The sequence below is a fragment of the Colletotrichum godetiae genome (assembly GCF_030913485.1).
Source record: "Colletotrichum godetiae strain CBS 193.32 chromosome Unknown BDP55scaffold_34, whole genome shotgun sequence".
NCBI lineage: Eukaryota > Fungi > Ascomycota > Sordariomycetes > Glomerellales > Glomerellaceae > Colletotrichum > Colletotrichum godetiae.
Genome location: NW_026851282.1, coordinates 224173 through 251454, shown reverse-complemented (window position 1 = coordinate 251454; position 27282 = coordinate 224173). Strand labels below are relative to the sequence as shown.

Sequence of the window (27282 nt, the reverse complement as noted above, 5' to 3'; positions counted from 1 at the left end):
CTTTTGATCCCCTTGGTACCTTCCGGCCGGAGGCTTAAGTGGCCTCCTGCCCTTCGGCAACGGAAGGTGGTAGGCACCCCGCTTCACCCGGCCCCTTTCTCCGTTGCTTCTCCCGGAGTCATAAAAGTTTGCCGGCGCTGTGGGGCGCTTCACCCCCGAAGCGCTACCGTGCTCATAGGGGTGTGTGTGTGTGTGTGTGTGTGTGTGTGTGTGTGCATAAGGTATCCTAAGAACACGGCACCGCAGCACGCAAGCTCTTCTGACATATGCAGGTACGGCGCATAATGATGTCGATATCGGGCTTGGCTTACACCGGTCCGCCGTTGGAGGCGTGATGTATCATGTAGCATGTAGCCGGCTCATCGGGTTTCGGTGGCAAAAAAAATAATAATACAAAAAAAAACTTACTCGCGAAAGGCCTTCGGGCGTGGCATTTCGGACCTGCCGCGCCGATCGGCCTCTGCTATGCGGACATCGCATGGCTGCTGCTGCTAGGAAATCAAGCAATAGCCCGGCGCGGACGTCACCACCGACGATCGCGGCGCCGGTCCGCTCCTGACGGGTTGCGAAACTGCGATGGCATGATAGCCACCAGTATGTTGTTTGCAAGGTTGAAGTCTTGGGTGGTTTTCGTGCTTGTTTGACGCACTTACTTTGTGCGTCTTATCTCACTCTTGTGCCAAGACTTTCTAAGCTGGAGGCTCCAATTTCTCAAGAGGTGGAAAGCATCTTATAAGTGAAGTGCAGATAGTAGTTCTCACCAAGCAAGGACGGTGACCGTGGGGTGTTTCCGAGACCGTTCCGAAGTTCCGCACGGCGTGGATAAGCGGTGATTGAATAAACCCTCACACCTGCAGCCGCCCGCGGAGCGAACACAACCCCATGGGCTACGGCTCCCGCATCTAGAATTCGGGATCAAGCTTTCGGATAGTACCCTGCTTCGCTTTGGTATCTCCCCGAACGGGAGACGCGGGATCTGGCAAGCGCTCGGAGATAGGGGGGGGCCCTTCGGGCATCTGCATCGTCGTTTGCGCAATCATCCGATATCCTGACCTTTCATCGGGTCCGGGAATTGTATGAACAATTGGGGATCCTACAGAGTAGGGAGGGAAGGGGTTGGTGGGATCCCGGCGGTCGGCCTGGCAGATGGACATGCATGATGCGGCAAGGGCGGAACACGCGATAATCTAATCAAAGGGGGCGGCTGCAATAGAAGACACTGCCAAAGGTACGGTGTGTTGCAGCCTTGAGGAGAATGCATGAAATCGGAGTCAGATTGTTTCCACACGTGTGTTTTGAGGTCTTTTTGGGAAATAGAAGTCGACGAGATAAGTCCGGCTGCGTACTAAGCAGAGTTCCATCCTGCCAGCTGTACGGATACGGAGCACGAATTATTACCTCTGTAATTCCGTGGTCCGGGAGGGACCCTTGCCGGGACCACGTTCAAACTTCACGGCATGTCTACCGGTATCTTGTCGGTGAGGTATCTCCCCCTCCTCGCACCGGTAGTTATCAGACTTTCCAGCTCGCATCCTATCTCAACAATGGCAGTAGACTAGAGTGATGGTAGAGAGATTGGCAGTGTAGTTCTTGAGCTACATCATCGGCCGGAAGATCAATATCCTCCTGGGCAAAGATAAGAGAAACCTGAAGATCGACACACGCAAACGACAGCAACAAAGTTGGACTGAACCGCCGCGGCGTGCGGGTCTACGGTGACGTGCCGATGGCCCCTGCGCGGCAGACTTTGTGGTTCTCCATAGAAATGCACGGTTTCTAGAAGCTCTGGCAGAAGAAACCGAGACGGCGAAGGCCGGTCTACCGCCCATTGACGGGAAGAATCCGCAGTTGACGTAAGGGCAAGGCTTTCGAGAGCCACAAAATCTCTTCAAATCCCCAAACTGGACCTCAGCCATTATTGTGATGAGGCTGAGCGATTCAGTCAATCGTGCGGCTGCCAAGTTGGTTTCCCCGTGGCCAGGGAAACAGGGGTGATGAGCTTCTTCGGGATGAACTTGAATGGAGAACGTGGTGAAGAAGCCCAGGAAAGCTTTGTTTTCTGCAAATCCCCTTTGGAGCGTTGTCTCAAACACCAGAGACTTGGACTCCAGTTTTTTCTTTTCACTCTGTCTCCAAGTTCCGCCCCTCAGTTGCGGTGTGAAGCCACCCAAGTGCCGGAGAATATTGGAGTCGATGACATCAAAACACCACCTTTACTCGGGAGCGGCGGCCAAGCGAATCCCTGTGCTCGCTTCTGGGTACACACCTTTCTTCGTTGTCTATTCGTTCTTTCGTAGGGGCAGCCCGTCTTCAAGCTGCCGCATGTGTATATCCCTAGTCAAACACGAGGTCGACGTGTTGAAGTTTTGAACAGCGGAGAGAGACAGATCAGAGAGCCCACCCTTCTCCTCCTGCAAGATCTCGAGCTGAGGACGTCTTGCCGGGTAAAGCTCAACCGCCGTGTAGAGGGCGATAGATACAGGATCCAGACGGAGTTCCAGATAATGGGAGAAGCCGTTCGCGCTGTTGCCGTCATTCAATACAGTCCCAACCAAGCAGACACGGCCAGGGTCCCCCGGTGAGTCTTGAAAGTGTAATGTGTTCCCGCATACTGTCAGATAGAAGAAGGCAAAAGCACAACCTCCAAGATTTCTAAGCCAGACTTCCAGAGATACCCACCTCGACCGGCCCAGGCCCCATATCGGGCCGGCGAATCATGACGACGCATGTCGACCTTCTTTGACGTTCCACGCTGGAAAGGTTCCGCACCACCACAGTCCACGACTCCACCCCTGTTCCAAATTGTTCAAACGGCGTCTCTCTGCGCCTCTGCCTCTGCTTTTCTGCATCAACAAAGTGTCAGACAACGGGGTCTTCTTGACTGCCCCTTGGCCCTTGCTCCATCGATCTCGAACCGCGGCATCGAGCCGCACTTAGGCCCATCTAGTTTCCAATCTATTCCCAGTTCGTTCCCGCTGTTTGACTCCACTCACGTTGCAGTTTTTTTTTCGTTTTGCCCTCTCGGTACAGTAGTACTTGCTGTTTTGCGCAAAATTCCTCATCCAGGCTTTCCAGCTTCATGGTTCCGTGGACGACCGGCGGCGTTAGTCCCCTGTTTCGCCGATGAGTTTAGGACTTAAGTTGTTTTACAAGATGGGGAGCTAAAGGTTTAAAAGAGGCGTGTCATTCCCGCCTCTCGACGATAATATTCTATTCTGTACTCACAAGCTTCCTGTTCTCTTATATATAAGATTATCTCTTTACCAAAACAAGAAACACCCTTTCTTCAGATACCCCTTCTTCTTCCGTTTCTCACACCACACCACATCAATCACAATGGCCGCTACCGATTACAAGTTTGAGGGCTGGGTTGGCCTCGACGAGAAGTCCTCCGAGGGCAACATGGTCTGGCAGCAGTATGAGCCCAAGGCGTGGGAGGAGAACGACGTCGACATCCAGATCACCCACTCCGGTGTCTGCGGCTCCGACATCCACGTCCTGCGCTCCGGCTGGGGCCCCGCCCCCTACCCCGTCTGCGTCGGCCACGAGATCGTCGGTGTCGCCGTCCGCGTCGGCTCCAAGGCCGTCGGCGGCATCAAGGTCGGCGACCGCGTCGGTGTCGGCGCCCAGTCCGACTCCTGCCTTGGCCGCCAGGGCCCCTGCGAGCCCTGCGAGACCAAGAACGAGCAGTACTGCCCCAAGTCCGTCCACACCTACGGCCACTTCCACTACAACGGCGGCAAGGCCATGGGCGGCCACTCAAAGTACCACCGCTGCCCCTCCCACTTCGTCGTCAAGATCCCCGACGGCCTCGAGTCCGCCTACGCCGCGCCCATGCTGTGCGGTGGTGTGACCGTCTACTCCCCGCTCAAGCAGCACGGCGCCGGCCCCGGCAAGACCGTCGCCATCAACGGCGTCGGCGGCCTCGGCCACATGGCCATCATGCTCGCCAAGGCCATGGGCGCCGACAAGGTCGTCGGTATCTCCCGCAAGGGCGACAAGCGCGACGAGGTCCTGAAGATGGGCGCCGACGGCTACATCGCCACCAGCGAGGAGCCCGACTGGGCCAAGACCTACGCCAACTCCTTTGACATTGTCATCTCCACCGTCTCCTCCGCCAAGGTCCCCATGCAGGACTTCCTCAACCTCGTCAAGCTCGACGGCTCCCTCGTTCAGGTCGGTATCCCCGACGACGGTGCCTACACCATCTCCCCCGTCCCCATGGTCATGCGCCGCGTCAAGTTCACCGGCTCCCTGATCGGATCCCCCCACGAGATCCGCGAGATGTGGGAGCTCGCTGCCAAGAAGGACGTCAAGCCCTGGATCCAGGTCCGCCCCATGAGCGAGGCCAACGAGGCCATCGTCGACCTTGAGGAGGGCAAGGCCCGCTACCGCTACGTCCTCGAGAACTAAGCGGGAGTAATTGTGTTACAACATGATTGAACCGTTTATGGGGATGCTGTATATAAGATGAGGTTGATGACATGACTTGGGTGCATAGAAAGGGCATAGCGATTGGTTACATTATAGACATAGAGAGATAGATAAAATCTCAACTCAGAAGCTGACAGCTTCGCATTTCACATGATTCATGGTTTACTCTCATTCGTGATTTCTGTGCATGCAAAACAGAATACCTGCCTAGAGTACGCCATCTCTGGAAGATATTGAAAGGATTCCCGGTGTGCAGCATCGGTGTGGCTACGGATGATGTCACGCCGCCTCGGTGAGGGAGTCACCGTGCATTCTGGCATGTGGGGAAGTGACCTGGTCCCACCACGACGAACATCTCACTTCAATTCAAGCACTTACAACTCTCTGATCAAGTTCAACGAGTTTCTTACTGGCTTCCCGGATTCCAGGCTATGAATGAGATGATTGGATGATTAGCAGCCCCATATCATTCTCTCGCTTTGCGTTGTTGCCTGATGGCGAACGCCGCAAGGCTGCCTACATGCATACAGATATAAGCTGCGCAGAGAGTGTAACATGAGACAACTCACAAGGCTCAGATATATCAACTCGGCTCTCACGAGGCCTTCTATACCTACATTCTTAGAATCAACTAGTTCGTGTCATCCTCTCAAACACTCAAACCCCATCCACTGACATCCCCAACCAAAGTCTCTCAACGCCCAATATCCTTCAAGGCCATGGCCCCCCACAACGACGTCGCCGCATTTCACGAGGCTCTGGCCTCAAGCAAGCGCATCCTCGCCCTCTGCGGCGCCGGTCTCTCCGCCTCCTCCGGTCTGCCGACCTTCCGCGGCGCCGGCGGTCTCTGGCGGAATTACGACGCCACGGCCCTGGCGACCATGAAGGCCTTCCGTCGGGACCCAGGGCTCGTGTGGCTCTTCTACGCGTACCGCAGACACATGGCTCTGTCTGCGAAGCCGAACAAGGCACATTATGCTCTCGCCGCACTGGCGGAGAAGAACCCGGATTTCTTATGTCTGACGCAGAATGTCGATGGTGAGAAGTTACTCCCCTACTTTCCCGCAAAGACTCATGAAACAGCTAAAACATGAATCTCAGGTCTCTCGCCAAGGGCGGGACATAAGGAAGAACAACTCCGCCTCCTCCACGGAAGCCTCTTCGACATCAAATGCGCCAACCCAAAATGCAGCTACATCGACCACAACAATACCCAAGACCCCCTCTGCCCAGCCCTCGCACCCGCCTCAGAAGACCTCGCAGACTCAACCCAAACCCTCCCGCTCCTCGACCCTACCAAGAAACTCCCCGCCATCACCGAAGCAGACCTGCCGCACTGCCCATCCTGCAAGACGGGCCTGCTCCGGCCAGGCGTCGTCTGGTTCGGCGAGGCTCTCGACGAGGCCATGCTCGATGGCGTCGACGCCTGGATCGAGCGGGGTAAAGTCGACATGATGATCGTCGTCGGCACGTCGGCGCAGGTGTGGCCGGCCGCCGGGTATATCCTCAAGGCGCACGCGGCCGGGGCGCGGGTGTGTACCGTCAACCCCGAGGCCGAGGACGAGGACCAGATGGGCAAGGTGAAGAAGGGGGACTTTGCGTTTGGGAGGGACGCGGCAGAGGTGTTGCCGTTGTTGTTGGAGCCTGTTATTGGGAAGTTGAGGGCGGATGGGCGGGCGTATACGGAGGATTGGAAGGCTGAGTAGCAGATATGAATGCGGGTTTTCGATTCTGTTGTACTTGGTAGCAAAGGATGGATTCAAGGGCGAAAAGTTATTTCTCCAGTAGATTGGTTGAGCGTTCTTTGATCTTATGAAGCCGTCTAGTCAAATCTTTGGGGGCCATTTGACTACGTCGTGATACACTTCAGTCAGCCTCTACATTTTATAACTTTACGGGCCCATGAGAGAGCTTCATTGTCCTGACTTTAGTAGGACCAAGGCTGTAGGAGAACTCTCCCAGTTGAGATAGGAGTTTCGGAAGTTGTTAACTAGGTCTCTCTACTGAAGGTAAGTTGTCAATCGACGGGATGAAGTTCTCATCTATTTCGTCAAACTGATGGTAGTACTGAGAGCCTTTCTGGGCGCTGGGCGGGAGATAAATGACATTCTTGATCCGGTCGCTGATTATTATATACTCTTATAATGATGATACATAAGTTCTCGTAATGTATTATAAGCGCATGTCAGGTTCTACTGTCACGCTCTTTCTTTGCAGCCTGCTTTCTGCTCCAGGAATCCCAAATATTAACGGAAGTCAGTCTTCTCTCGGCCAGTTACCTACCCAAAACGTTTCATTCAATGGAACCCACCTTCACGGAGAATGATATATCAGATATCACACAGTTCAACGAGACCAGATGTTTGAACACCTAAGCAAGCTTGTCTTTGGAAACAAACAATTACACCCGTGGAACCGAGTTTCTATCCATCAGCGTTGTCAACTAAAAGAAGCTCAAAGTGTAGGGGCATTTGGTAGGCTTCAACTAGCAGGAAAAGCATCAAATGAATTCTCATGTTTCTCGACTCTCATAACTCACGGCATGTATTCTCACCTTAGAAGAAGCCCTTGAAGGGAAGTAAGGCACAGCTCATCGGAAGGGGGGAGGGAAGCACCAAGTCGGTACCTTCACAGTCACCCAGACACTCACAAGTCGATGGCATATACTTAGCGTCTCACAGGTTGAACCTCGCCTCGTTTCTCATAGCACCCTATTCGCTTTACAGCACAGCTACAAGACGAACGAATCTGCATTTCAGGAAAACGTCCCACCTTATCAGCGACTCGCATCAACGTCGTGGCACAAACACATCACATGACCGCCACTCACTAACAAAATTGCGTATCCTCAAACTCATCCAAATTCACACTGAACTCACTCCATCAGCTATCACTTACCCTCGACTTATACCAACACCTCACCAACTCACAAACCAGCAACCTAACCAACAATGTCCAACCTCACAATTTCCCCCCCGACACCCCCCGAAACCCCCCAAATCGCCACAATCCACATCTCGTCAATGTCCTCCAACCCCCTCCTCCCCCTCCAATTCCCCACGCCCGCCTCCCTCGCCGACCTCCACGACCACCTCGCCTCCGACGCCCTGCATCACCTAACTCACAACGACACGCCGCAGATTCTCGTGGCTCGAGTCAAAGCCGATTCCGACGTGAACGCGGACGCGGCCGCGGACGTGGCCGCCGAGGACGATGGTACCGGAACCGAAAATATCACCGACAACGGTGGCCGTGGATGGGGACGTATCATCTCCTTTGTGAAATGGGACATCATCCGACATCGACATCGACCTCGTAGCCAAGCCAACAAACCCCCCACCGCATCCGCCAGCGGCTCACGACGCTTAGAGCCGGGTAACATACTGCCAGCGGCGGCGGCGGCAGTGGATGATGCGGGTGAAGAGGAGCCTCCTCGGGACCAACAAGCCCATCAACATTCGAAAGCGGAGGGCGGAGGAGACAAAGTAAGCGCCGCGGCGGAGGTTGAGGCGCAGGACGACAACAACGACGAAAGCGAGGACGAAGAGTGGCCCGCTTCAGCGAACCGAGAATACCTCACCGCCTATGCGAAAGCCGCATCAAAAGCACGTCGGGAAGCCATGGGCTCACGGCCTTTTCTCCGTGAGTTTCAAGCATCCTTCATAATCTTTCTTATTGTCACTCGTTGTCCACTATGCTTTTCGGTCCGCTCTTTCTCTGTGACTAGTTTATTTTTGTTTCTGGTTTGTTTTTACCCCCATCTCCATCATACCTCATGCCTGCTCTTCCGCTCCATTCAACGCCGTTCTTAGCTCAACATCTTCAACCACACACACACAACTCCACCATCCCGGTATTTCCCATTACGTGAAATTTTCGGAAAATGTCGCGCAAAGGTGTGGCCCATTCCCTCAACCCACCTACCTGTATCGGCATTTTCCCCATCCCAATTGCCTGTTTTCCGCCGACTAGCAGCACCGGTGCCGTATTTCCCTATCCGCCATATCTCAACTTCCTTGCTGGCACGTACTGAGTCGGCTCCGAGGTCGGTGTTTGCCCATGTGGGGAATGGCACCGCATCAGACAGCGAACCTAGAAATCCAAGACTCGGAGTCTCTCTCCTCCCCGGGGTGGTCCCCCACTCCCCAAAAGAATCGCTGATCCCAGAGATTCCTCGGCGGGTTTCCCTTCATCCCTCAGCATCACCCTTTCTAGAATTCCAGAATGTCATTTCGGTGACATCTCTCCACGGAACGGCGGGGGCAAACGGGGACCACAGTTTTCCCTTTCATTCCCATCGCGGTTCCCACGTTACACCTGTTACCCGTGTCCACTTTGCCAACGACGCTGGCGCTGAACGCTCAAAGCCCCGAATCTCGTTGCTGACATCTCGTGGGCGCTTCCTCCCCAGCGGATCCGGGCCCGCCGCCGTCGGTGGTCCCCGGTGCCGGCGGGGACGCCCGGCTTTTTTAGATTTGACGTTCTTGTGCACTGACTACCGCTTCCGCGGCCGCGGCGCGGGGAAGGCTCTCGTACATGCCGCTACGAAAGCCGCCAGAGCTGAGGGGCTGCCAGTATTCCTCGAAAGCACGACGGATGCTGTGCCGTTCTATGAAAGGCTGGGTTTTGTAATGATCGGAAAATTCCACATGGATCTCCCAGGCGAAGCCCCGTCGGCGAAGAGAGCAATGATCTATGAGGAGACCCTCATGATACTTGAGAATATCTAAGACTCGTGCAGGACCAGTGAGCAACACTGACTTGGTGCGCCTGGGCCGCGATGATCTGACGAGTGCACCTGGTACAAAACCCGGATAAATCCACGAGAAACGTAAAATGTCGAACCAGTGTGCTCGGGTTCACGGGAAAGACGTTCCAGCATCCGTACTTCAGGCTATTGTCTCGGTTCGAGATCGTCGGGCCGCGACCTTATGACCTGCAATGATCAGCACGTATGCCATTACAACATGATGTCGGAAGGTGGAGGGCAGTAGACGGGTAATCCTCAGTAAACACTACGCTCGCCTCTGCAATGGCCGGGCGATAGAGCTCTAGACCACTCGAGGCAGAGCAGAGTCGGTCAACTATGCCCAGCCTGCCTTCGTCGCATCACAGGAAACAATGACCAATCGAATTCCCAAGTTGAACTAGACGCATGCTATCTCGAATGTTGCGGTTGACCGGTTTGGTTCGGCTTTGGTGCTGTCTGGGAGAGCGGTGTAACTTGTCCAGTTTGCCGCCGGTGCCTCGACCGGCGCTTGCGAATCCTCAGACGTGACGGCCTCTTCCAATCGATCGACCCAGCATTTCTGAATTTTTTTTTTGAAAAAAAAAAAAAAAAAAAAAAAAAAAAAACCTCCGTCAAGAGAAACCTGTGAGTTTCCTAGTAACAGAACTACCGCAACTTTACGTTTTGGTCTCCGCAAGCAAATACGATTTTCGGCTCACAGCATGCGAAGAATGTGTAGTCCATGAGTGCAGTAGGTCGCGAGGGTCGCGTAGAAATCATGAGATCAAGGTACAGATATATCAAAACGCCGTTTCACATGCACTCGAGCCATTGTGGACGTGGAGGTGTCACTGTTCCATCGTGACCTCGGACCGAAAAAAAAAGTTCGGGTATATCTTCACCGGGCGTGATTCGCCGCTTAGGTCGAATAGGAGGTTGTCGATTCAATTAATACCTGGTCGGAGCCGACGGCCACGGGAAACGCTAGCGATAGAGCCGCCGGGCTGGCATCGTGAAACTAGCGGGATTAGGAGCTCAATGACGTAAGTAGCAGCTGGGCGATTGTATGAACCCCTGTTTGGTCCTTGGCTCTGCTGGGTTAAGGGTGTGGTGCCTGTGTACTCCGTACGTTCACGATGTCGCACAACACAAGAAGTTTACCCCCCACCACGAGGCATGTGTCTTTCTGCGGATTGTTGAGGCGAGGCGGTCGGAAGACGTGACATGCAGGGATTCGTGGGGGTCTCCCGCAGGAGGCGGCGGGAAGCAGAGTCAATCAAGTCGTTGATTTCAAGGTCATTTGTCGAAGAATGTCAGAAGATGGTAGAGCACGAGGTCCTTTGGGGGCCTTTTTCGGCAGGTGAGCCGACGTGGCATTTTGACATTTGACGAGCAGGGTATTGCGGTTAAAGATACCCTCTCAAGCAGCAAGTTGTTTTGAAAGGTTTCGGTCTGGTCAACTGCTGGCGGCGGCGGCAAGATGAGCGTGGTCCAGATAGTGTGGGTTGGGCCAAGATGACATTCAAGCTGTGGTGGTGTGTGGGTTTTCCTGGCCCTGATTCCTCAAGTAGTGGTGGTGTATCTGATGCCGAGGGTGGGATAAAGCGACGTCTATTTGAGATTGGCATGGTTGGTATGATGAGCAGCGAAACAGGGACGATGATTCGCAGGAGACCAACTGCCCCGCAACCCCGCGTTACCAGGAACTGAGGCTGGTCCACGGTCCACCAGATCTGGCTTTTGGCTTATTTGAAGAGTGGTGAGTTGTGAGGTTTTTGGTTGGAGTCTCCAAGTTCCTCGACGCCGATTTGGGGCCGTGACACAATTGCACTTCAGTTCAGGGACTGACAAGGTCCCTTGTTCATCGGGCGCGACCGGAACAGGCGCGGAGGCTCCTTCGCATCGACTCCTCCTGCCTAGTACTATGCCGGAGGGAGGAGACGTCGTCTGGACCGACGGCATTGAAATTGGAATCGATGGAGATGGTGACAAAGAGTCTCAACGGGGAAAAGGGTGCCATGACATTGACAGGGGCGGGATTGTTGAAAGGACCCTGAGGCGCAACGGCAGAACGGCGGTGATTCGGCGCGGCAGACAGACGATAGCCCAGGATTTGTGTCATTGTTGGACGATCACTTGGCCGTGGGTTCAGTTGTAGGTAATTGGAATGCGTGCCGTGGCATGGGCTGGTCCGCTTGATGGTTGGCGTGGTGGCTTGACTTGATGGTTTCGAACAACGGCGGGCTAATGATTTTGGTGATTAGTGGGAGTGGGAGAGCAAGGCGGGAGGTGCATCCGCTTCTTTGCCCGCTCAAACTTGATGATGGAGCTGCATATCTTAGCAGCTTCTGGACTCTGGGATGAGGGATGATGCTGTTGATGGTGGTCCCCTGCTGGATGTTGCGTCGCAGGTTTATCCCTCTTCCAGATAGAGCAGCGGGTCTCCTGAGGTGTTGCTGGTTGTGCAGTTGCGTGCAGTCGGGTTGCATGCGACTCGACATTTGGCTACGGTCAGCGCCGTGCAGGAGTACAACAGCGGTGCCGCATAGGTAGATTAACAGCAGAATGGAACGGGTGTTTGTTGCGCGCGCGAAATGCTGGTACAAGACGAGGTTGAAGTTGGGACGATGGGCCAAAGAGACCTTGGTCGTCGTCGAGTTCTGACTCGGCAATATTCGAGAATTACGTTATGGGTATTGTCGCGCTAGTCCCGAAGCAGGCGGTACCGGACTTTCTATAAGGTAATGGGAGCCACTTCGCTAAAGGGGTGGGTCCCCACCTCACGTCTACCTGCTTAGGGCTCTACGGAGTACAGAACTGTACGAGTGCGCTACAAGCGCCGGTCGAGGCAAGAAGCGGCGAGTGAGCTGCAGAATGGCAGTAGTCAATGGTGGGGCCCCATGTTCCGCCCGAGTACCGCCGACTCGGATCGTGCAGCAACCACCACCTTGGAGTTCTTTACCTACGGAGTACCTTACCAAGCACCCTAGGTACCTATGGGAGTCTAGGTATGGAGCATGTACCCTTCTCCTTCTACCTTGCAATGTAGGCACGGGTACGGAGTGACGGTACGAAGTACGGAGCTGAATCTTGGGACGAGGTGAAATATATGAGCCGTGATTTGCCCGTTTGCCATTATGTATTTCTGTCTCGTAGCATCTTTCTAGAACGCATGCCCCGGAATGGACAGAGATAAGGCGGCGTCCATCTCCCCCTCCCAAATGTCTCGTGCTTTATCTTTCCGTCCCTCCATCGACACCATTACCTCCATCCCCCATGCCATTCCCAGCAACTACGACCCAGTCATCGTGCCAGACAGTCCCGCAGGCCGCAGGGTCGACAAGTCGCACCTTTTTGCCATGTGCTTTTGTGGAGAATTCCTCTTCCCATCCGGCCACCACAACTCGACCATCATCATCAAGCACCACCCAAGCAGTAGCACACGTCTGTCTGGACTCTGCGCCGTCTGTGAGTCCATATTCTCCATTGCCAACCTTTCTTCTTTTACGCGGAATGCAACGAAAACGGCCCTGGCGGCCTTTTTAGCCTCGCCCCTTCAAGCACGCCTCCCTGTTCCCATTCCTGTTGCCCACTTGCTATGACACTTGAGACTTCAAATCCCCAGTGGTCTTTACTGATGCTCCTGGTACTCCAACGCGACGTAATCGCTATCAAACATCCAATCCAGTATGTCACTTGGGACCTGGACCTGCTCGGCTAACATGCCTTGACCTTTTAGAGTCTCTGACAGGACCCTTGTCTCTTCTTTCAGCGATAGGTCACTTGGTCTTTTTCCTATTGTTCACGTCCATTTCTCTTACCACACTTTCTTACCTTTTTGCGCCCTCGCCTCGTGTCTGCTATCGACCGCCGCATCGACGCGCGCCTCGTCGTTCGATTCCCGGCGAGCCGCAAGGTAATTCATTCCTCCGTAATTGGGCAGTCTCTCGGCTTGGCTTTGTTCAACAACCGATCCGACACTTACACCCCCGCGAACCTCGAGGTGGGCGTAGATGTTCGAAAAGCACAGCCCCGGGCCTACCCTGTTCTCTTTATGTTTTTCTTTTTGCCCTGTTTCTTAACTTTGGTTCGTTAGCCACTGACACGGACAAAGTCTCCCCCTCTCTCTCTCCTGCTTGTCGTCTTGAGAGTTGAGACTTTTGATGCCAAGCCATGCCTAGGCATGCCTGTCTCCTCAGTTATTGCATTTACAGCTGCCGCTTTGCACATCCTTCCGTGTCGGTGAGGACAAGGCAGGCACGCCGCACCAGGTTGCAGAAGAGCACTGCACTTGGGTGCGGTAAGAGAGTTGTAGGAGGAGGGAAAAGCAAGAGACGCCAGGAGGGTGAGGCCATGCCCGTCCCATTCCATTCCATGCCAGCCATCCCGTCCCGTCCCATCTCAGTCAACATGTCCTTGCCCATGCTCTTGTCTCCATCTTGATCCCCATACTCCATCAAACCAAGGTTTGGACCATTCTTTCTTGATGTCTTTTTTGGCCGCTTGGTCCGTCAGTCGGACCATTGGGACCAACGCCCGCCGGCCAGTCAGATACTGCCGCGCATCCTCTTCCAATACACCCTCTTGCTTCTTCCTCCACCGACGCGAGACGTGCCACTCATAGTGAAGGGGTAGGGAAGAATAGGTACGCAGTAGGGAGGAGTGAGAGGAAAAGAGTGTGTTACGTTTGCCCGGGCCTGCCTGACATCTTTGCAGTAGGCCGCCGGCGGTCAGGAACTCTGACTCTTCTGTTCGGAGCTCCATCCAATCCTGACTGTGCTCCTCTCCGGCAGATCCTGTGTCAAGCGTTTTTCTGTTTTAGTCTCTCTCTCTCTCTCTCTCTCTCTCTCTCTCTCTCTCTCTCTCTCTCTCCTTGCGGGTTTAGAGGAACCGTAACACTGTCGATCAAAGATTGATCGAAGAGAGAAAAAAAAAGTGAACCAATGTACGAGGGGCAGCCGCAAAGTAAAAAAAGAACACCAAGAAGGGGGAAAAAAAAAAAAAAAAAAAAAAAACCTGTACCCGGCATTTGAACTCGTCTGGGTGTGTCAGTGTTTGGGTACCATATCTCTCTCTCTCACCTACATTCTGTTATTCATTTTTTACGTGGTTGGGCCGGTAATAGAATACTGTAAAGGTGGGAGGAGAATGAACAGGAGCTTGCACATCCCATCTTGTCAGGTTCCTCCTTCTTACTGTGGTTTTTTTTTCCCTTTCCCCTTGCGCATCCATCCATACCTTACCTTGCCTTACCTTTTACCTTACGGTAACTGGAGTGTGCTCTCTTTACCTTAACCACCTTGGCTTTTTTCCCTCTCCTTCTCTCACTCTTCTCTTCCCTCTCTCTCTCCTCTTTCTTTTCCCTCTACTTCCTCTCTCTCTCTTTCTCTCTCTCTCTCTCTCTCTCTCCCCCTCTCCTCTTTCCTCCTCCTCATCTGCTCACCCCATCCATTGTTCTCGCCACCCAATCCCCATAAAATTTAATTATTTCTCCGTCTCCAACAAAACGGCCACCCCCAAACTAGACGCTCCAAGGAACCCCAAGAACAAGAACGGATATCCAAGACCAAGGACGTCCTGGTGCAACCGGCACATCCATTAATGGATACTTGAAGCGTCAACAGAGACATTGGACATTGCCTCTTACATATACTTTTCTCCCCCGGGATCCAATGACACCGATAAGCTAGGCTTATCTCATCCTTGCCGCCATCGTCACTTGAGAGTCCACCGATATCGATCCATCAAACCCCATTCATCCAATCCATCCAATCCCAAGTTTGGATTACTTCCCAGGCCCGGGCCCCAATTCCGGCCCTGCATCCGCACCCCCCCCCAAGGGCCAAAAAAAAGTACAACCACCATTACATTTCCATCACCAAAAACGGGCGCAAATCATTCCGCCTTGGCCACTCCTGTCCTGCGGCGCACACTACCTTATCTTTGCCTTTCCCCAAAGAACTCGAAGCCGCGACCGCACCGCGCCCCCTCGGACTTCTACATCCCACCCCAGATCTTGACGAGGAACCACCACACAAACTCAACACACAGACAAGTACGGTACTCTCGAGTCTCTGGAACGGCCTACCTTTTACAGAGTATCCCGCTCTTAATTCCCGTTGTCGGCTTATCTTGTACCCCTCGCACGCGACACAACGCGCCTCACTACTCGGACGGATACCTATCAGCTTTCCCTTTAGGCCTTAGGAACACATAGTCTTCTCGTGTCTTTGTTCCACCTCGTCTAGCCTCGAAGCATCCAGGCCCCCCGTTCATCTCACGTCAAACCTCGCAATCGCTACCGGCCGTTGTCCGTCTGTTGGCGTACCTGATCTTTGCCCGCTGCCGCCTCCAACACGCCCGTCTTATCTCAACCGGCCTCGGCGCACCGTAGCGTTATCAGTCCAGTCCCTGTGGTGGCCCGTCTGCTGTTTCGTGTTACAACACAGGCTCACCCATAGGAATTCATCAAGATCGAATTACCACTCGCCAGCCAATCTGATTTGGCGGATCCTGCATTGGTGCTACGCACACAATTCTCAAATCTCACGTCAACTCGGCCACAGATATTCTTATTTTTCTGCCGTCGATCTTGAGTGGCGGCCCATCCCCAGCATCAAGCCCAGGACCAGAATCAAGCCAACGACGCACATTGCATCACTTGCTTCGCATCCCATCTGCTGCACGCCGTGGGGCTCGTTGAACCAGCTTCCATACCGGGGAGTGTGCCAGCCTCTCCCGTCTGCTTCCTTGGCCTTTGACGAAGCCTATCGTCCTATCACCGTTGTCATATCTCCGGTTAACCCTAGGTGTAAATTCACGCCCGCTTCATTCCCCCAATCTCCAGACAAGGGCCCCGGGACCCCGACTTGACGAACCGGGTCCGTCCGCCCGTCTACTTCCCCTGCGTCGGCCCAGCCCTGCCTGTATCCGTATATACATAGCTTTGTCTCTACTGCCGCGCCTTACTTATCCATCATGTCCAATCCAAGTGCCGTCACTAGGACGGCTCCCATCGCCATCGCACCAAAGCCTCCCCGCCGCCAGAACTCTTATCTCCAGGAGGCATTCACGAACCTCGAACTTTTCCGCGGCGGCAGCATGCCTGGACGGGAAATCGCAGAGTCTGTTGGCTCATACACCACACGTTCACTCAGCCCATGTGAATCCTGCCAACGGTCCAGGGTCAAGTGTATCGTGAGCGAAGACGAAGATAGCTGCATACCTTGCCAGGCTAGCGGATCCGATTGTTCCCTGCTCAACAGTCCCCAGCCAAGGAAACGCAAGCTGAACGGTGATTTTGACGACAGTGGTAAAAGAAGGTCAGTCTGCTCGATTTCCCCTCTTCTCATGCTTCCACTCTCACTCTCAATCCTGCTCCCACGCTACCTACTGCTCCCCGCCCTTTTTCTCCCCTCACACTGACGAGTCCGTCTCCCTACTGCTTCCTCCCCCGCCAGCCTGGCTCGCTTCCGCTTGAGCTTGCATTTTGCGCCCGTTTGATGTTTCTTGGGCAGCCATGGGGGCACGCCGCGGTCAGGGGGGCACGTCTGATAACGAACCTTAATCTCTGACACGTGATTGGTCTATTAGTTCACCAGCTAGAGCCGATATCAGAAGGCGAAGGCAACATCAGCCCAGCCTCTCCAGCACCACAGGAAGCAGCTCTTTTCTCGAAGACATGGCGAATGTCGGAGGCCCGACTCTGCTCAAGCGGACGCTGGGTCTCCAAAATGATCGCTACAGTCAGTATATAGGACCGACGACTGACTTCGAGCCTTCTCTCATCAACCTCTCACCCTTCAACCCCCAGGATGAGAGTCTACTGGCGCGCGGCACTCTGCGCAAGGTCAGTGACGATGACACGTTCCTGCTACTACCAGATTCCAACACGCCCGGCCATGAGCACATCCTCGAGGATATCGAGGAGATTGAGGGTCTTGTGCGGCCACATGGTCGCAAGTTGGTAGACTTGTATTTCCGCATCGTTCACCCTGCCTTCCCGATTATTCAGAAGACCGTCTTCTTGGAGAAGTACGAGCGTAGTTACCGCGAATTTTCGCCTTGCCTACTAGCTGCTGTTTATCTGTTCGCCATCAACTGGTGGGAGCACGATGAAGAGCTTGCGCGACTTCCTCGACCAAACATTCCTAATCTCGAACGAATGATCCGGACAACCCTCGCCGACGCAATTTACCGCCCGAAACTGTCCACCATCCAGGCTGGTCTCCTTCTCTCACAGCGACCTGAGGGCGACCAGTGGGCTCCGACTGCCCAGCTCGTCGCCACTGCCCAGGAGCTTGGCCTCCATCTCGATTGTACGCACTGGAAGATCCCACCTTGGGAGAAGGGATTGCGGAAACGCCTCGCCTGGGCCTTGTATATGCAAGACAAATGGGGTTCCCTCGTTCATGGGCGGCCGTCGCACATTTTCTCCACCAACTGGGGGGTTCAACCGCTTACGGATCACGACTTTCCCGATGTCGAGTGGGATGAGAAGGACGTGGAGGAGAAGCTGGATATCGAACGCGGTCGCATATTGTTTGGTCAGATGGTACAATTATCGCAGATTCTTGCCGAAATTCTCGATACGTTCTACTCACTGCAGGCCATGCAAAACGTCACCAACGCCGGCGGGCAAGGCACACATATGGTTCTGGGCATGGCGAAGCCCATCCAACTGAAGCTCAAGGAGTGGTATGCCAGTTTGCCGGCAGCCATCCGCATGGACAGCACGTATTCTTCGATCTCTGCGCCGTCAGGTCGTTTGTCAAGTATCGGGTACCTCCACCTTGCCTACTTCGCCGCCGAAATCACACTCCATCGCCGTATTATTCGTTCGCTCGAAGCTACCGGTTCGGCTGTTGATTCTTACGTTCAGCACATTTGCCGAAGCGCGGCCAAGGCTCGCCTGATCTCTGCCATGGACTTTGTCAACCGTCTGAATACCTCCCACCTCCGATCCTTCTGGTACTTTGCGTCCAAGACCAATTTTGCCCTCATCGGAACATTTGGTTCCCTTCTCTGGGCAACATCCCCTGGCAGGGAGGAAGCCGATTGGTACCGCAGGCGCTTGGGTGAATATCGCTGGACATTATCCGTGAGCTCGAAACCTGGCGAAGGCAAAGGTCTCACCATGTTTGCTATGACGATGCTCGATATTTCGACCGGCCTCCTCAAGAAACTTCCGGAGAAACCTTCGATGAGCCGCAGCGGAAGTGTGGTGGATATTGGGCTTGGCAGCATTAGCAGCAGCTTTGCCAACAACGGCTTGCTTTCCCTTGGGCAGAGCGCGCCGGCCACCATGAGCCTAGGAGGGTTCAGCGGGCTGCCCAGTGCCGACGTGAGCAACGCTCAGAGCCCACTCAGCGTGGACAGCAGCGATGACGAGATGTACGAGACTTTCGCCCCGACGTCGGGTATGGCAGGTTTGGCTGAATGAAGAGAGTAAAGTGCAGCAGCGATGAATGGACCATCGCCGAAGCTGTAAATGGAGGAATAATGACAGCATGAAGAGACGAAGACTCGCTCAAGCGGGAGATGCCTCTCAAGGAAAGGAAGCTTTTCTCCTGCTTGGAGAATTTTTTGGGATTGCATCATGATCTGCAGGATACCACTGGTCGATGGGCGGCGGGCTGTATGAAGGCCATGACGGAAAGCCGGGAGGAAGGAGCAAAGCCCGCCGGTCACGACCTCATTGATGATATTTCGGACTTTTTTTTGCTTTTGGGTCGGGATCGATGATGCGAGAAGGGGAACCCAGCGCGATTCACTCGGTGTCGGCGCAAGACTCTCGGGAAGGATATTTACCGTCCATTATTGAGCGGGAAGCAAAGTCGTAGAGTTTTTTAGAGTTTTTTTTTTGGAGGTTGAGCGATCCATACCTTTTACATACTAGCATAGATTACAGAGCTTTTTGGATGAAATTATATACACCTTGATGTCTTGCGATGATCTCAGTTTACATACCTTGAGTGCTTGTCTACCTTGATGTCTTGCCTAGCCGGCCAGGCTGAACAAGGATATCACGAGTGACATGTGGAAACTCGAGGAAAGGGGTAGATAGTGAAACGGCGCAAAGCTAAACCAAGCAAGTTAGAATCGAGGACAGGAGGAGACAGACAACATTGGGATGTTTTGAGCCGCTACAAAACGGCGGGAAACCAGCGCTCTCAAGTATGCCAGACAACTCATGCACTCGGGCCGAATCACGCAATCGATGGTGACATGGTAGCCATCAGCCTCGCCTTAACGACTGGCAACAATTACCCTCATGTCGTCAGCATTCCTCGTCCTGTGAAATGAGAGCCGGAAATCATCGGCCTTAGGCAAGATATCGAAACAAGAAAGAGGCCAATATCGCGGTTTTTGGGGCTCGCGTGACACCAAGAGAAGGTGCAATTACGACGAACGACCTCTTTGAGTGCGAGGTGCATATGGGGCAAGTGCGTGATGATGCGGCCGATGCTACTCGGGACGGCTAACACGGCACATGAAGATCCAGCTTTGGATCATATGGTCATGGACACGAAGGTATGATTAGAGTCTTTGAGAGACATACAGCCTAGAATTCCAACGTGTAAATAAAAGTGAGGCCAACGATGGTGTCTGGAACATGATATGGTATTCTAAGGTACCTTGTCTAGGCCTCATTACATAATCCCGCTGTCCCCGGATGCCCCGCTACACCCCCGGCGCCAAAAGTTCAAGGAAGCGGCGCAACGAAACCCCCACCATCTCCGAAATCCCACCTTCATACAAAAACCATCCCCGTCCCGCCTCGGAACCCATCTCCGCCGCGACTTAACCAAAAAGCCCACCCCTCCGAAAAGACATCACCGTCGCGGGCCGTCCACGATCTTCAACCTCGATCACACCCACGACCAGCCAACCTCCCACGACCTCCCCCACGAATCTCATCGTAGCTCTTCCACCACCTCCTCCCTCTCCCCCCCTTCGCCCAAAATGCAAGGCTTCAACATGGGACGCTACGTCCCGCCAGACCAAGAAGGCACAACAACCGGCAACAAACTCAACCGCAAACACCCCCTCGGCGCTCGCGCCGCCAAACCCGGCATCCTCGTCGTCCGCTTCGAAATGCCCTTCGCCATCTGGTGCGCCACCTGTCCCAAACCCACAATCATAGGCCAAGGCGTCCGCTTCAACGCCGAGAAGAAGCGCGTCGGGTCCTACTTCACGTCTGCGATATGGCAATTTCGCATGAAGCACGCCGACTGCGGCGGGTGGATTGAGATTCACACGGATCCCAAGAATACTGCGTATGTTGTCGTCTCGGGCGCGAAGAAGAGGGATACGGGCGAGGAGGGAAGAACACCGCAGGAAGGGGAGATGCCTGCCATCCTCACGGAAGAGGAACGTGAGAAGCTTAGGAGCAACGCTTTTGCCTCGCTCGAAAAAACAATCGAGGACAGACAACAGCTCGCGCAGGCGACGGAACGCATCGACGAGTTGCAGGATGCTGCGAGCCGGGCTTGGGATGATCCGTATACCCGCAATAAGGCCCTCCGCGCGACGTTCCGCGAGGGAAGGCACCAGCGTGAAAAGGACGCTGCTGTAGGCGAAGCCCTGAAAGAAAAGATGAGTTTGGGGATCGAGCTGGTGCCGGAGACGGAGGAGGATGTGCGCCGGGCGAGGTTGGTTGATTTCGGGGGTGTGGGGGAGGGAGTTGACGAGGCGGGAGTGAAGGCTTTTAAGAAGCCTCTTTTCGTGTCGTCTTCTTCGTCTTTGTCTGCGCCTTCTGCTTCGGTGAAGGATGGCAAAGCTAAAAAGTCAACGAGGACGACGACTGGTAAGGCGGTGCTACTGCCCAAGGGAACGCCCAAGGCCGAGGTCCTCGCTTCCAAGAGGAGGGATACCATCGTCTCCGAGATTGTCGGGAACACGCGCATGGCGAGGGATCCGTTCCTGGTCGAGAGCAAGGCGGAGAGGTCGTCGGCGCTGAGGATCCCCGGGTTAAAGAGGAGGCGTGATGAGGATGGTGTGCAAAAACAGGAGTTGCTCAAGGCCACGGAGCCCGGGCAGAGCACGCCATCGTCAAAGTCCCTCGTGGCCTACGATTCAGACTCGGATTGAGGGTCTTTTGATTTTATGCACTCCTCGCGGGGGGGTTAGGTACACTTCCTTTTTTGGCTTTGGCGTTTTGGGGGGAAAGGGATACGGATTAGATCAGAGATACCCAGACATCGCGATGGCGTTAATTCACGTTTGCAAGAGAAGCTTTCTTGGTTGATGATGCTCAAGCGCTTGTGCTTTTCTCAAGTGATATTCGTCAGAATACGCTAACTCAGCCCCCCTACATAGTCATCTACCATATCCCGGGTGCAATTTGGCACATTCCCTCTAGGTTGCTTCTTCACATCGTATTCCCCAAAAATCCAAAACACGCCACAAGGAGTCACAGAGGACATTGCTTGCTGTTTACATGACTGTTATCGACTATCTAATAGCTCCTAGAGCCAATGGTCCGAGTTGATCGAGCAAATTGGAATCCAATCTGGGGTGGTATGTATGCTTTGCATGCCCACGTCGTCTCCATCGGCCGTTAACGTCTCTCCTCTTGAGCAATGGTCATCATCATAATCAAGTCCCCATCCTACCCGCGATTGTCTCATGTGAAAACTCCAAAGCCGATTCCCATAAAATGCCTTTGCCTGGCCCCTAAAACACAGAAAGACAGCAGAATCCCGGCCTCGCGGCTAATCACTGCTGAGGACGAATGCCCTTCAGTAGGATCACGTTAAGTAGGGTTCCAGAATACCAAGTCCAATCACAAGCCGGGGAATATAAGTCTCCTGCGACGCCATTTCCATGAATGCTCTCTCTAGCCGTGTTTCCTTTCAAGTTCCCGAGTGCACTTCATACATCGTCGAGTCGGCCGGCGGGTTCCTCGTCATCGTCGCCGAAGCTGCCAACGGATGACATGTCGTCGTCGTCTTCGCTCTCGGCACCAGCTTCGTCGGCGGCATCTTTGCTCGCGTACTTCTGGACGTACTCTGAGGCTCGTTGTTAGCACCCTATGCCAACCCCTTTCGGCCTACTAATGTGTTTACGCACCCTTGACTTTGGCGTCGTAGCTCTTGGGTTCTCTTATCATCAGGGCAGCCGCCTCGCCATTCAGGGGGTCCGTCGGGTTCGGGTATCGAAGAAGCTGAGGCAAGAAGACCTCGAAGATGTTGATCATGTCAAACATGGGCGACCAAGTCTGGTTAATGACATCCAGGCAGACGGAGCCCGATCTACGCATTTCCCCGGATCAGCTCCTTGCTCTGTTTTGTTTCTCTCGAACCGCTTGTTCGTCTAAATGTGTCTCGTTCGGGTATCCTCTACTCACAGCTCGTCGATGTTGGGGTGGAAGATGCGATTAACAAATCCGATACTCGGTGACTTATAGGGGTATTGGTCAGGAAGCTCGACATGAACCTTCCAGACACCGCCTTCGAAAGGAGCTGCAGAGAATAAGCATAGTGAACTGATGCGTGAGTATGGGTTGAACCGACTCTCGGTAGGACCCTTGAATCTAACATAGAACTCTTGCCTGGGTGGTGGGGTTAGGATCGGAGGATGTCGTTGAATGGATCTGAGTCTTACACTTGGCGGGGTGTTAGTCGCAACAGCTCTAGAGTCAGGCTAGGAGAGTGACATACTGTTGTCGTTCACCAGAGTAACCTCGTAGTCACTCATCAACCTACAAGGGTCAGTATATCAAGCAAAAGGTGGTTTGTCGGGAAATCGCACATCCTGCGTGAGGTTAGCAGGTTGTCAAAGGTATGGCGTGACTCAGGGCGCTTTTACTTCATGACCTAGACAAAAGACAGACGTGTGAGCTTGCTGCACCGTTATCATCCAAAGGCTCTGGTAGCATTATAGACTTACATCAGTCTCGATTCTTCTGCGTGGGCTGCTCATCTTGTTGGTTGCGCGCGGGGTGTTTGGAGGACGGCGATTCGATGGGGTAACGCTGATGTAAACGGATTGCGGGGGAAGACTGGTTCGATGTTGGAGTGGAAGTCCCCGTATATAAGAGATTTCGCCAAGGGGCTTCCAAAGGTCGTTTCCTATTCGTGATGTTGCTTGGTATTGGTCCAGAATCGTGAGGAGTGCAATGGGTGGTTACAGAGAGGAGGAGAAGGTCGGATCGGGTTCCTGACGCCAAGTCACGCGCAATGATGATGTGGGCGATCCCGGACCATGACTGATAAGTGCAACGATAAGGAGAAGTGGGCCCGAGGATTAGGCGGCTAGGCGCGGATCTTGCCAGCCACCCAGGCTTCCTCGTTGTAAGTAAGTGCCCACTCCCCACCTGCCCTTGGGGCTTTTACATGACTAAGACAATGCAGGACAATGCAAGCTTGATTCATCTCAGAGGAACAATGTCGAAACCGAAAGCCGATATTGCAAAAGTAATGTATCCCGCGACTATCGAAGGACTGCCTGCAAAGCCACCGTTACTTTCAAGGAAGATTTCCTTTAGATATATTCACCCTTTACTCGGATTCTGTAACTGTATCCAGTCTTGCTCCAGGCTACATGCGCCGGGTTCTAGTTGAACCAAACTCACCTCGGACATTCAGAGCCAGATCAGCCAACAGACACCGGCAGTTCCGACCAACAAAGTTTGCAAGAATGATGTAAGTCCCTGAGGCTGTATTACAGACCAGTGCCATGAGGGCCGTTCCGTTCAACGACGTCGCCTGCTTGCAAGATCCCTTGATACATTTCTACAAGGAATAACCCATTGTCCCATGCAAGCACAAATCGGATGGACTGAAGTGAAGTGGTGGGCAAGGTTACACGCTGTCACGAGCCAGGAAGGAGACGCCCTCTTCTTATGGGAAGGGGAGGGGGGGCTATCCGTGATGCAGGCCGTCCGTCACTTCCTTCTATGTGGGGATCCATCTCACACGCAGTACAAGCGGTGTCAGTTGGTCAGAATCGCGGCGAAACCAACAATAATAGACTTAAAAAAGTCAAGTCACGCGAGCGCCATCATCCCAAGCTTCGGGTTCGCTACTTCGTAGTCAGCTTGCCCTTTGCCGATCTGGGCCAAGGGAAACCTTGGACATCCCAATGCCCGTCCTTGCGGAGGGCCGAGATCAGAAACCGCCGGGCCCGAGGCAACTCTGCCTCGGTCTTAGCTAACTTACCTCAGCACCATGGCCCTGAGAGGATCAGTGTCGTACTGGCGCCCTAGGGAGGATGATACCTTAGGTTGGATAGAGCGCAGCACAGCTCACTAATCCCTTCTCAGATCAAAAGGTACGTATCGGAGAGGCGGCCATGGACTGTAAAGGGGGGCGCGCACCGAACGTGCCTCGGCGCCTCGTCCAATCACGGAGGTTGGTCGCAGGTGGACCGGACACCGTTACTTGGGGCACTTTCCCAGCGAAGCGTCCAGCACCGCACCTGTGTGGTCAGCTTGTGAGATTGACCCGCTTTTCCCATCTCTACCCCCAGCGGCGGGAACGAAACACCACTGGTAATTTTTGGAGATACTCAATTCTACGCAGCAAAAACCATCATGACTTGGATAATAAAAGATTGCGCTTCGCCCTTCAACGCAAACTTGTTTTAATCCTTTCTCCCCACACGTACAACATCCGCATCAATACCATCAAATTTGCATCTTTGCATTTTCTTTTTTCCTGCACTTGCATACTCCCTTCATACGTTTACTTCTTATAAAAGACAACAAGGTACTTACTTGCCCATATGTCTCTCCATACAATCCGAAGTACCTGTCTGAGGTCGTGTGCCTCTCTACTGAGAAGCACGCGACCCTCAACAGCAGCGTCTCTGATGCGACCCACGTATTCCGCTGTAATGCAACCATTGCAAATGCGTCACAGCTCGCATTCCCCCATGGGTACAACTTCTGCAAACCAAAGAAAGAAAGTCACACTTGGTTCTTTGCGCAGTCTATACAAGAAGCGCGAGCCAATCACAGTCATGACTGCGCACGACTTCCCCAGTGCCCACGTTGCCGACCATGCTGGCATGGATATTATCCTTGTAGGCGACAGCCTGGCCATGGTCGCACTTGGTATGGAAGACACGAGCGAGGTTGTGGTAGAGGAAATGCTGCTTCATTGCCGTTCTGTTTCAAGAGCTACCAAGTCCGCATTTACTGTAAGTCTACTCTAAATCAAGCCTGCAAAGATCGTACTGATCCTATTTTAGATTGGCGATTTGCCCATGGGTAGCTATGAGATAGCCCCGGAACAGGCTCTGGAAACTGCCATCCGCTTCGTCAAAGAGGGCCGGGTGCAAGGCATCAAGCTCGAGGGCGGCAAGGAGATGGCCCCCACGATCCAGAAGATCACATCCGCGGGCATTCCTGTTCTCGCGCATGTGGGACTGACACCGCAACGGCAGAACGCCCTTGGCGGCTTCAGAGTCCAAGGCAAGACTTCCGACGGGGCTCTCAGGCTCCTTGAGGATGCACTCGCCGTGCAAGAGGCCGGCGCTTTCGCCATGGTCATTGAGGCTGTCCCAGCTGAAGTCGCAGCACTTGTAACGGAAAAGCTGTCTGTCCCAACCATTGGTATCGGTGCTGGTAATGGCTGCTCCGGCCAGGTATTGGTGCAGGTCGACATGACCGGAAACTTCCCTCCCGGCCGATTTCTGCCAAAGTTCGTCAAGAAGTATGGCGACGTCTGGAGCGAGAGTCTTCGTGCCATCGAGACCTACCGGGACGAGGTTAAGAGCCGACAGTATCCTGCCCCGGAGCACACCTATCCCATTTCCAAGGAGGCGCTTGACGAGTTTACAAGCGCGCTGGAAAAGTTGTGAGGAGTTGTCTGCGTTCAGTGGCTAATAGACCATCGCCTTGCGTTGCTTTCGTGCTGCATTACCGGTGTTTGGGAGTCTAGAGGGCGGAGGGATTTTCATCGTTGTTCAGCCTTAGTATACCACGTAATAGCGTACTTAATCTCAGCCAAAGGCTGGATTCATAGCATAAGAAATCACAAGCTGACCGCTTGAATCTTTGAAACACTGTTGCAAGCATGTCAGCATTTGCATTTGTGCCTGTACTATCTGCTTCCTGAACTCACGCTGTGCAAGTTACCAACAATCTCATCGAGAGAAGGGGCAAAAGAGTCATTGACATAGCAAAAGACGCTGTCTGTGTCCTGAAGCTTGAGCCTCTTGCGCAAGTACCATATGACGGTGTGAAATGTCTGGGTAGAAGAGATCTTGGCCACCCCTCGAGCGAGCGAGGGTGCACTTCCGACGGCCTTGAACTTGACCACAACCTTGTCTGAAGGATATTCGCCTGCGCTGCTCAGAGCAGAAGCCACATCGCGAGGCTGAGCTATCAGGATGGCTGAGGCGGACATGGTGAGTGGCACTTCCGGAGAGGCTGGACGATCTGGGATGGTTGCAGGCGGAGGTGACGTTGAGTCTGACCTCGGGATGCCAGGCGATGATGGAGTCGCCATTTTCGGGTGCTGTGTGGTTGCCTACAGTGTATGCGTGTTCGAGGGAGTCTTGGGATGAGGAGGATAGAGCGGTGTCGAGCTAGCCGAGTCATCAAGTACTGGGAGGTTGCTCGATTGAATAGACAGCACAGGAAGGAAGTGAGGTTGGAGATGAAAGAGTGAGACTGCCCTGGTTATTGTCTGCTGGGTTTGGCAGGTGGTTGACCGGAGCCCCGCGAGTGGTCGCTGCCTAAGTGCCCCGGGCGGGCTCGCCAGGCACCTCAAGCACCTCACTTCAGGTTGTTCCTAAGACAAGGTACTACTACCTTGAACACCAACCATCAATTACAGATCCAACATCAACTATCCAGATATATTTCAATTCAGCTCGTCACCATGAGCCCGCGATGCTACAGGCAACATCGATTACGAGTACAAAACCCGAAAATTCCGAAGGCCCAAAGGTTTCCATAGATAATAGGCTATCTGATCACTACGCATGCACGATGATCGCAGAGTACCTAAAAGGGAGAGAAAGATGCAAGGAATCAATGCGACCACCCTTGGCCTCAGGCGCGTAGCCCTGAATAGACGACGTCTCTTACTCTCATCGCATAAGCCGCGCTCATTACAGAGAGCACATCAAGCCGTGAGCAACACTCAAGCCTGCGAGTGATCGTG

At 53.8% G+C, this 27282-nt stretch overlaps 8 protein-coding genes across 8 annotated transcripts; 6 read left to right on the top strand and 2 right to left on the bottom strand.

Annotated features, from left to right (window-relative positions):
• Positions 1-3238: 3238 nt before the first annotated feature.
• On the top strand, positions 3239-4586 carry BDP55DRAFT_236470 (zinc-binding dehydrogenase). The gene has a single exon (XM_060566181.1). It carries the CDS (start codon positions 3337-3339, stop codon positions 4411-4413), a length of 1077 nt encoding a protein of 358 aa, XP_060426971.1. The 5' UTR covers positions 3239-3336; the 3' UTR covers positions 4414-4586.
• A 567-nt stretch (positions 4587-5153) lies between these two features.
• BDP55DRAFT_557405 (Sir2 family protein) lies at positions 5154-6140 on the top strand (the record flags this gene model as incomplete). Its single annotated transcript, XM_060569693.1, has 2 exons — positions 5154-5472; positions 5536-6140. The coding sequence occupies 2 exons, from the start codon at positions 5154-5156 to the stop codon at positions 6138-6140; spliced, it is 924 nt and encodes a 307-aa protein (XP_060426970.1).
• A 1245-nt stretch (positions 6141-7385) lies between these two features.
• BDP55DRAFT_730972 (uncharacterized protein) lies at positions 7386-9164 on the top strand (the record flags this gene model as incomplete). The annotated part of the gene is made up of 2 exons (XM_060579766.1): positions 7386-8076; positions 8908-9164. The coding sequence occupies 2 exons, from the start codon at positions 7386-7388 to the stop codon at positions 9162-9164; spliced, it is 948 nt and encodes a 315-aa protein (XP_060426969.1).
• Positions 9165-16141: 6977 nt separating this feature from the next.
• On the top strand, positions 16142-18605 carry BDP55DRAFT_557251 (fungal-specific transcription factor domain-containing protein; the record flags this gene model as incomplete). Its single annotated transcript, XM_060569675.1, has 2 exons — positions 16142-16485; positions 16781-18605. The coding sequence occupies 2 exons, from the start codon at positions 16142-16144 to the stop codon at positions 18603-18605; spliced, it is 2169 nt and encodes a 722-aa protein (XP_060426968.1).
• A 1523-nt stretch (positions 18606-20128) lies between these two features.
• On the top strand, positions 20129-21256 carry BDP55DRAFT_557322 (CWC16 protein; the record flags this gene model as incomplete). Its single annotated transcript, XM_060569681.1, has 1 exon — positions 20129-21256. One exon carries the CDS (start codon positions 20129-20131, stop codon positions 21254-21256), a length of 1128 nt encoding a protein of 375 aa, XP_060426967.1.
• A 783-nt stretch (positions 21257-22039) lies between these two features.
• On the bottom strand, positions 22040-23089 carry BDP55DRAFT_695753 (ubiquitin-conjugating enzyme; the record flags this gene model as incomplete). The annotated part of the gene is made up of 7 exons (XM_060577504.1): positions 22040-22176; positions 22238-22419; positions 22515-22629; positions 22681-22713; positions 22828-22868; positions 22976-22983; positions 23057-23089. 7 exons carry the CDS (start codon positions 23087-23089, stop codon positions 22040-22042), a joined length of 549 nt encoding a protein of 182 aa, XP_060426966.1.
• A 1803-nt stretch (positions 23090-24892) lies between these two features.
• BDP55DRAFT_695752 (3-methyl-2-oxobutanoate hydroxymethyltransferase) lies at positions 24893-25972 on the top strand (the record flags this gene model as incomplete). Its single annotated transcript, XM_060577503.1, has 2 exons — positions 24893-25309; positions 25361-25972. The coding sequence occupies 2 exons, from the start codon at positions 24893-24895 to the stop codon at positions 25970-25972; spliced, it is 1029 nt and encodes a 342-aa protein (XP_060426965.1).
• Positions 25973-26113: 141 nt separating this feature from the next.
• Positions 26114-26622, bottom strand: BDP55DRAFT_557340 (ubiquitin-like autophagy protein Apg12; the record flags this gene model as incomplete). The annotated part of the gene is made up of 2 exons (XM_060569686.1): positions 26114-26176; positions 26236-26622. The coding sequence occupies 2 exons, from the start codon at positions 26620-26622 to the stop codon at positions 26114-26116; spliced, it is 450 nt and encodes a 149-aa protein (XP_060426964.1).
• Positions 26623-27282: the final 660 nt, after the last annotated feature.

Excerpts from the sequence above, each read along its gene's own strand:
- BDP55DRAFT_236470 (XM_060566181.1), top strand. The coding sequence starts at position 3,337 with ATGGCCGCTACCGATTACAAGTTTGAGGGCTGGGTTGGCCTCGACGAG.